This window comes from Ixodes scapularis, unplaced genomic scaffold (assembly GCF_016920785.2).
Source record: "Ixodes scapularis isolate PalLabHiFi unplaced genomic scaffold, ASM1692078v2 PGA_scaffold10__122_contigs__length_95168666, whole genome shotgun sequence".
In the NCBI taxonomy this organism is placed as follows: domain Eukaryota; kingdom Metazoa; phylum Arthropoda; class Arachnida; order Ixodida; family Ixodidae; genus Ixodes; species Ixodes scapularis.
In genome coordinates, this window is record NW_024609836.1 from 77,499,903 (window position 1) to 77,509,178 (window position 9,276).

General features: G+C 54.8%; 1 protein-coding gene and 1 long non-coding RNA gene across 2 annotated transcripts; one reads left to right on the forward strand and one right to left on the reverse strand.

Moving 5' to 3' along the window:
• The first annotated feature begins 3,966 nt into the window (after nt 1-3,966).
• On the forward strand, nt 3,967-6,264 carry LOC115308453. Its single transcript, XR_005717895.3, has 3 exons — nt 3,967-4,161; nt 4,846-5,034; nt 5,859-6,264. It is a non-coding gene; the product is annotated as an uncharacterized LOC115308453 (long non-coding RNA).
• A 395-nt stretch (nt 6,265-6,659) lies between these two features.
• Nucleotides 6,660-8,404, reverse strand: LOC115308454 (protein ANTAGONIST OF LIKE HETEROCHROMATIN PROTEIN 1). The gene is made up of 3 exons (XM_040221446.3): nt 8,080-8,404; nt 6,767-7,516; nt 6,660-6,673 (listed from the first exon to the last, which is right to left on the reverse strand). Exons 1-3 carry the CDS (start codon nt 8,402-8,404, stop codon nt 6,660-6,662), a joined length of 1,089 nt encoding a protein of 362 aa, XP_040077380.1.
• Nucleotides 8,405-9,276: the final 872 nt, after the last annotated feature.

Here is a 9,276-nt window from a genome sequence, read left to right on the forward strand (position 1 = left end):
AGAACGGTGCCCCGAGGCATCAAAAAGGGATGACGTATGTCTCACGTGATGCGCGCTCCGCGGAGGAAACGAGCGGATTTCTCCTTCGTGTGGATACCCCTTTAAGGGCTATCCACACGAAGGAGAACTCCGCGGACGGATCTCGTGACGTCAACAACCGGGGAAACTCCGTCCCCGGCTCCGCCGCGCGCACTTGCGGAGTTCTCATGCCAAGAGTACGAAGCCTCCGCGCCTCCGCCACGGAGGAGAACGAGAGAACGGCGCCACGAGGCATCAAAAAGGGATGACGTATGTCTCACGTGATGCGCGCTCCGCGGAGGAAACGAGCGGATTTCTCCTTCGTGTGGATACCCCTTTAAGGGCTATCCACACGAAGGAGAACTCCGCGGACGGATCTCGTGACGTCAACAACCGGGGAAACTCCGTCCCCGGCTCCGCCGCGCGCACTTGCGGAGTTCTCATGCCAAGAGTACGAAGCCTCCGCGCCTCCGCCACGGAGGAGAACGAGAGAACGGCGCCACGAGGCATCAAAAAGGGATGACGTATGTCTCACGTGATGCGCGCTCCGCGGAGGAAAGGAGCGGACTTCTCCTTCGTGTGGATACCCCTTTAAGGGCTATCCACACGAAGGAGAACTCCGCGGACGGATCTCGTGACGTCAACAACCGGGGAAACTCCGTCCCCGGCTCCGCCGCGCGCACTTGCGGAGTTCTCATGCCAAGAGTACGAAGCCTCCGCGCCTCCGCCACGGAGGAGAACGAGAGAACGGCGCCCCGAGGCATCAAAAAGGGATGACGTATGTCTCACGTGATGCGCGCTCCGCGGAGGAAACGAGCGGATTTCTCCTTGGTGTGGATACCCCTTTAAGGGCTATCCACACGAAGGAGAACTCCGCGGACGGATCTCGTGACGTCAACAACCGGGGAAACTCCGTCCCCGGCTCCGCCGCGCGCACTTGCGGAGTTCTCATGCCAAGAGTACGAAGCCTCCGCGCCTCCGCCACGGAGGAGAACGAGAGAACGGCGCCCCGAGGCATCAAAAAGGAGTGACGTATGTCTCACGTGATGCGCGCTCCGCGGTGGAAAGGAGCGGATTTCTCCTTCGTGTGGATACCCCTTTAAGGGCTATCCACACGAAGGAGAACTCCGCGGACGGATCTCGTGACGTCAACAACCGGGGAAACTCCGTCCCCGGCTCCGCCGCGCGCACTTGCGGAGTTCTCATGCCAAGAGTACGAAGCCTCCGCGCCTCCGCCACGGAGGAGAACGAGAGAACGGCGCCCCGAGGCATCAAAAAGGAGTGACGTATGTCTCACGTGATGCGCGCTCCGCGGAGGAAAGGAGCGGACTTCTCCTTCATGTGGATACCCCTTTAAGGGCTATCCACACGAAGGAGAACTCCGCGGACGGATGTCGTGACGTCAACATCCCGGGAAACTCCGTCCCCGGCTCCGCCGCGCGCACTTGCGGAGTTCTCATGCTAAGAGTACGAAGCCTCCGCGCCTCCGCCACGGAGGAGACCGAGAGAACGGCGCCCCGAGGCGTCAAAAAGGGGTGACGTATGTCTCACGTGATGCGCGCTCCGCGGAGGAAAGGAGCGGACTTCTCCTTCGTGTGGATACCCCTTTAAGGGCTATCCACACGAAGGAGAACTCCGCGGACGGATGTCGTGACGTCAACATCCCGGGAAACTCCGTCCCCGGCTCCGCCGCGCGCACTTGCGGAGTTCTCATGCTAAGAGTACGAAGCCTCCGCGCCTCCGCCACGGAGGAGAACGAGAGAACGGCGCCCCGAGGCGTCAAAAAGGGGTGACGTATGTCTCACGTGATGCGCGCTCCGCGGAGGAAAGGAGCGGACTTCTCCTTCGTGTGGATACCCCTTTAAGGGCTATCCACACGAAGGAGAACTCCGCGGACGGATGTCGTGACGTCAACATCCCGGGAAACTCCGTCCCCGGCTCCGCCGCGCGCACTTGCGGAGTTCTCATGCTAAGAGTACGAAGCCTCCGCGCCTCCGCCACGGAGGAGAACGAGAGAACGGCGCCCCGAGGCGTCAAAAAGGGGTGACGTATGTCTCACGCGATGCGCGCTCCGCGGAGGAAAGGAGCGGACTTCTCCTTCGTGTGGATACCCCTTTAAGGGCTATCCACACGAAGGAGAACTCCGCGGACGGATGTCGTGACGTCAACATCCCGGGAAACTCCGTCCCCGGCTCCGCCGCGCACACTTGCGGAGTTCTCATGCTAAGAGTACGAAGCCTCCGCGCCTCCGCCACGGAGGAGAACTAGAGAACGGCGCCCCGAGGCGTTAAAAAGGGGTGACGTATGTCTCACGTGATGCGCGCTCCGCGGAGGAAAGGAGCGGACTTCTCCTTCGTGTGGATACCCCTTTAAGGGCTATCCACACGAAGGAGAACTCCGCGGACGGATGTCGTGACGTCAACATCCCGGGAAACTCCGTCCCCGGCTCCGCCGCGCGCACTTGCGGAGTTCTCATGCTAAGAGTACGAAGCCTCCGCGCCTCCGCCACGGAGGAGAACTAGAGAACGGCGCCCCGAGGCGTCGAAAAGGGATGACGTATGTCTCACGTGATGCGCGCTCCGCGGAGGAAAGGAGCGGACTTCTCCTTCGTGTGGATACCCCTTTAAGGGCTATCCACACGAAGGAGAACTCCGCGGACGGATGTCGTGTCGTCAGCAACCCGGGAAACTCCGTCCCCGGCTCCGCCGCGCGCACTTGCGGAGTTCTCATGCTAAGAGTACGAAGCCTCCGCGCCTCCGCCACGGAGGAGAACGAGAGAACGGCGCCCCGAGGCGTCAAAAAGGGGTGACGTATGTCTCACGTGATGTGCGCTCCGCGGAGGAAAGGAGCGGACTTCTCCTTCGTGTGGATACCCCTTTAAGGGCTATCCACACGAAGGAGAACTCCGCGGACGGATGTCGTGACGTCAACAGCCCGGGAAACTCCGTCCCCGGCTCCGCCGCGCGCACTTGCGGAGTTCTCATGCTAAGAGTACGAAGCCTCCGCGCCTCCGCCACGGAGGAGAACGAGAGAACGGCGCCCCGAGGCGTCAAAAAGGGGTGACGTATGTCTCACGTGATGTGCGCTCCGCGGAGGAAAGGAGCGGACTTCTCCTTCGTGTGGATACCCCTTTAAGGGCTATCCACACGAAGGAGAACTCCGCGGACGGATGTCGTGACGTCAACAGCCCGGGAAACTCCGTCCCCGGCTCCGCCGCGCGCACTTGCGGAGTTCTCATGCTAAGAGTACGAAGCCTCCGCGCCTCCGCCACGGAGGAGAACGAGAGAACGGCGCCCCGAGGCGTCAAAAAGGGGTGACGTATGTCTCACGTGATGTGCGCTCCGCGGAGGAAAGGAGCGGACTTCTCCTTCGTGTGGATACCCCTTTAAGGGCTATCCACACGAAGGAGAACTCCGCGGACGGATGTCGTGTCGTCAACAGCCCGGGAAACTCCGTCCCCGGCTCCGCCGCGCGCACTTGCGGAGTTCTCATGCTAAGAGTACGAAGCCTCCGCGCCTCCGCCACGGAGGAGAACGAGAGAACGGCGCCCCGAGGCGTCAAAAAGGGGTGACGTATGTCTCACGTGATGCGCGCTCCGCGGAGGAAAGGAGCGGACTTCTCCTTCGTGTGGATACCCCTTTAAGGGCTATCCACACGAAGGAGAACTCCGCGGACGGATGTCGTGACGTCAACAGCCCGGGAAACTCCGTCCCCGGCTCCGCCGCGCGCACTTGCGGAGTTCTCATGCTAATGGTGTACTCACACGACGGAGATTTGCTCGCGAAATACCCGCGGCGAAGCGTACACGTCATCAGAATTTGAGGTCACGTGTTCTACGTGACGCGCTGCCTGCCTCCGCGGCGCTGCCGCGATCGCCCCGGAGAGGCTGTCAGCGAGTGACAGAAGCCCCGTTGGCCCCGTCGTACGGAGTGCGGAGAAAGATGGCGACCAACGGTCAAGTTGCCGACATCGCGCTCTCCGAGGAGGCATTTTTTACGTTATTTTTGATGGTTGAAGAGAACGAATGCTTGTGGAAAATCGACCATGAGGGGTATAAGAACGTCCACAACAAAGACCGTATTTGGAAGGAAATATGCAGACGGCTGCAGGAAAGGTTTCCGAACCTGAATGCCCTGAAACCAGGTACGTAGAATAGAACCACGTGCAAACGCTCGTTCTCGCACGAACATCGCGGCTGTCGCTCTTTGAATATGCATTAGTTTTAATTAAAATGTATCGGCCGTGTACAGCGGCAATATTCTATTGCTTCAATACAGCTCGCTCATCCGTAACAGCCCGCTATTGCTCGAGCCGTCAGTGCGCGTTTCTTTTTGTAGTATTTCTCAAAAGTTTGGAGCAAACCCCTCTAGTCTCCGGAACGGCTCGCCTCCGTACGAGGATCCTGTCACCGTCGGCGTTTGTTATCGAGGTGCGAGTGACGCAGGACTAGCGTTCCCGCAGCCGTACTACGAGAGCGAGCCCTCGTAGTACGGCTTCGAAGACTCTACTCCTGCGTCGCTCGCAGGTGTCCACGCTCGCGTGGGCTACCAACTTCTGACCAAGTTTTTTAGATCTTCGAATCGGTGTAAAGGACCAAAGCTTACAACGTGGGTATATGTTACTAATACACACGCTGATTACTTTGGAAGTCACCCACTCATGTTGACAGTGCGACCGTTTCGGCATGAATGAACTTAAATTATAATCAACTATCAGTCCCATCTTGAGAGCATGCATCTGGTGCAGCGGAGTCCAGTTTTTTTTCAAATGATTTCTGAGACATTACCGTTTCTAGCTTACTGTACTAGTTTGTTTTTCTCCTTTCAGATGAAATAAAAAGACAGTTCAACAACAAAAGACGTCAGTACCAGGACGAAAAAAAAAAAGAAGACCTTCGTCAGAAGTGGTCAAGCTGCTCCCACCTACGTTGGAAAATGGAAGTTTTTTAGCGCGCTCTCTTTTCTTGAGCAAAAGTGTCCGCCACCACCCCAAGGACACGTACTGGGAGTAGAAGAGGTACAATCCAACTTTCATATGAATAATTTTTAATGCTATATGTACTCCGGATTCCGGTCAACTCGTTAAAATCCTGTTCGTTGAAGGGCCCTTTGGTTGACTCCTTTAAAACTCAAATTTAGTATGTCTCCATTAATGTTATGAAAATTCGCCGGACAGAACATTTTATAGTGGGGCTCTTAGGCAGATATACTTATTGACATTCAGTCTGTTTGCGTTTTCCAACTTCCCACAAATGTGCAGATTGAAACACAAACAGCTGGTGCTTGGTTTTTGACCAATCACCCAGAGGCAAAACGCCCCGAAGTTTAAGATGTACCGACCGAGGGTCTAACATGTCGAAACAGGAGTCGCTTGCAGCCCTAATCTGGTGCATTGCCCCTGGGCACGTGCTTCCCCAGCTCGCGCATGCATGGGACGCTTCTTGAAAAAGGTTCATTGTCACTTCCCTAGAGACGGTTTCTATGTGATTGTGTGATTGTGCCTATATTAATGCACAATAAATTGCAATACGTGAAATTGAATTCGTAAAATGGAAACGAGTGTTGATTTCAATTTGTGTGGTGCTGGGAATCAGTAAAACTGTGTTCACTTCTAGCTTTCCAACGGTGGTTTCAAGTTTTACCTAGCATACTAAGCATCAGAAGCAATCAAATACCATCAATTGCAAAGTCGTTTCGTCAGTGGACGTAAAAAAAACTCATAACAAACTTGGTGACCAGCATCGACGATGTGCTGTACTACATCTTCACACGTATTGTCGGTTGCCTTGGAGATGTGCTTATGGGTAGCGGTAATTGCATTTTTTTTTTGTGTGTGTTCAGGAGCTTCGTGAGGAAGACCTGGCGTTTTCTGTGGTTGACGGGGAGGCTCCAGTCGACAGTCCGTCTGAGCCGGACAACTTGGAGGACGACCCGCAGCCAGAGCCACAGCGCGAGCCACAGCTGCCGAAAAAGAAAAAGCCGAAGAAGGGCAGCGACGACAGCTGTGAGGGCAGGCTGGCCGCCCTCAACAACATTGCTGCCGCCTTGACAGTACCCACGGAGGATGACGAGTGCGCCATTTTCGGCAGACTCATCGCTAGCCGCCTCAGGCGTCAGCCAGCTGAAAGACAAAGCTGGTTTCAAGTTTTGATGCTTGAGTACGCTACCACTCTGGAGAACACAGAGATGCCACCCAAGTAAATGCTGTTGTTAATGTAAAAAAATATTTCATTGTATAAAATTTGTTCCTTCCAAATAATGTTGAATCTGCTAAAATATGAAATTACCTATGCCATCACAAATTGTCGGCTGCACAGTTAAACACACCAAAACACTGTAAAACATCCATTATTGTGTTGCTCTTCTAACCCGAGGGAACAACCAAACTTTGAATGTATGAAAAAGAAATCTCTTTTTTGTTTATTGCTGAATTGAATTGTAGCATTGTCAAGCGACCTACATATGTCGGTCTCAGGTGAACGGTAGACCGGTGACCCGAACTAGGATAACCCAAGCTCCCCCCCCCCCCCCCCCCCCCCCCCCCCAAGATACCCAAACCAAATCTATTTCCTAGAGTTGGGGTAACAGAAACAACTTTTTTTTTCAATTTTAGTCTGCTTCTGGGCCTCACCTCCCAGAATTCTATGGCAAAGCTCCTACAGTGGAAAAATAATTAGTCAACTCGTTCCGGATGAATGCTGCAGTTGCACCATACCGGGCACCACATGCCCCTAGAGGCAGCAACTTGCTTGTTGTTTTCGGTTTGTCAGAAGTGGCCGGCAGTGGGGGGCTCGAACCACGCTTGAGGAGGTTGTGCAGAATGCACGTCGCCTTGATCAGGTCTCTCACATGGTCAGGCTCGGCGTAGATGGTAGTATGATACCCACGAAACCTGTTGGCCAGCTGGCCGAAGCTGTTTTCTACCACCCTCCGAGATCTTGAGAGGCGTTCATTGAAGGTGGCCTCTTCGTCCGTTAGGTTGCTTTTTGAATGCGGCTTCATAAGGTGCTCAGCCAGTGGAAAGGCATCGTCTCCTACAATCACCGCCGGCAGCTGAAGCGGCGAGTTCGGCAGAGCCACTGTTCTCGGCAGGTGTGCATTGCCTCTAGCCACCTGTTTGCCCAGGGGAGTCCTTGCCCAAACTCCACCATCGCTTGCGGAGCCATAAGAACTGGCGTCAACGTAGATGAAGTTGTATCTTGCATCCGTGAGTGCGAACAGCACAAGACTAAATGTCTTTTTATAATTGTAGTAGAGACTACCAGACCTCGCAGGTTTAACGATCTGGACATGTTTGCCATCAATGGCAGCGACGCAATTGGGGAACTGCCAGATCATCTTGAAGTCTTCGGCCTTGGCCAACCACTCTTCCTCGGTGGCAGGTGTGTGGACTAGGTGGCCCAGGGTGGTGCATATTGCTGCGCACGTCTCCCACAGTATTGCGTGCACGGTACCGTGGCCAAGTCTGAACTGGTAAGCCAGGCTTTTCTGGCTCTCTCCTGGAAAGTAAGTGCACATATGTTTAGACTTGAAACATCGGAGAGGGGGGGGGGGGGGATAAAATTTAAAATTTTGCCATCCAGCTGCTCTAGTCAAATTCCAGATACAAAGTAATCGATAAATAAAAAAGCATGAAAAATCAAATAGATGACAACCAACAACTGTGAATTGGGTCAAATCATTTAGCATCGATAAAATGAGCTATACAAATTTTGATATGCTGATATGCCAGCCCCCAAAGTTATCGACGCGTAGCGAGGACATTTTATATCGCTACAGTTTCGATTCAGGTAGTATGCACATGCTCGACCGTGTTGCGAAAGCACATTTCACGCACTGCTGCACTCGGCTTTATTTGAGGGTTGAAATCCTTTCCCCTGCTACTCTACTCTTCGATTAAGGCTTTGTTTCAAGCGACGCGCTTCCCAACTGGGTACACACACACTTCACTATCATTATGATTGGAAGTTCATAAAGCAGCGTCAAAAGAAATTCTTCATTAAAACGCGACGCAAATGTGCTCGTTCTGCATGGATGTCGTAATGAAGAAAGCTGAACCCACCTGTGGCTAAGAATCTCAATGTGAGTTCCAGTCTGGTGTCGGGCTTGATCGACTCCCTCATGTTGGTATCTTCTTTTTGAATTAATGGCCTTACGAGGCCCAGAAGCTCTTCGAACGTGCCCTCATCCATCCGCAAGAGCTCTCGGTACGCCTTGGGATCAGTTAGGCGAAGGTCGGGCAGTAGCGTGTTCTGAATAGCCCTTTCCTTTCGCAAGAGCCATTCTCTTGCCCAGGGTCTCGGTTGTTTTGCGGGCGCGTGATCACAGTCTAGACTTTCATCGATTAGCAGGGCCATGCCGATCAACTTACGCTTCGAGGCGGCCATGTTTGAATACTCACGAACCGGCGACCGGAGCAAAGCGAACGGCAATACCCTCGCTTGAACGTAGGGGGCGCGACGGTCTTTCTCTTCGCTGCGGCTGACGGGCTCACCCCGTCGTGCGAATGCTCGCCCGGATATTCCCGATCTTCCCGCGCCGCCTCCTCACCCTCGTGACTTTTCCTCCTCGCTTTTCTGTGACGTATCCGGTTTTCTCCCAAGAGAAATCTCCGTCGTGTGAGTACACTATTAGAGTACGAAGCCTCCGCGCCTACGCCACGGAGGAGAACGAGAGAACGGCGCCCCGAGGCGTCAAAAAGGGGTGACGTATGTCTCACGTGATGCGCGCTCCGCGGAGGAAAGGAGCGGACTTCTCCTTCGTGTGGATACCCCTTTAAGGGCTATCCACACGAAGGAGAACTCCGCGGACGGATGTCGTGACGTCAACAGCCCGGGAAACTCCGTCCCCGGCTCCGCCGCGCGCACTTGCGGAGTTCTCATGCTAAGAGTACGAAGCCTCCGCGCCTCCGCCACGGAGGAGAACTAGAGAACGGCGCCCCGAGGCGTCAAAAAGGGGTGACGTATGTCTCACGTGATGCGCGCTCCGCGGAGGAAAGGAGCGGACTTCTCCTTCGTGTGGATACCCCTTTAAGGGCTATCCACACGAAGGAGAACTCCGCGGACGGATGTCGTGACGTCAACATCCCGGGAAACTCCGTCCCCGGCTCCGCCGCGCGCACTTGCGGAGTTCTCATGCTAAGAGTACGAAGCCTCCGCGCCTCCGCCACGGAGGAGAACTAGAGAACGGCGCCCCGAGGCGTCGAAAAGGGATGACGTATGTCTCACGTGATGCGCGCTCCGCGGAGGAAAGGAGCGGA

Bases quoted from the DNA above. Each gene is read 5' to 3' on its own strand.
- LOC115308454 (XM_040221446.3), bottom strand. From the start codon at position 8,404: ATGGCCGCCTCGAAGCGTAAGTTGATCGGCATGGCCCTGCTAATCGAT. The intron at 7,517-8,079 runs GTGGGTTCAGCT...CTTACTTTCCAG, and splicing joins ATTGAGATTCTTAGCCACAG to GAGAGAGCCAGAAAAGCCTG.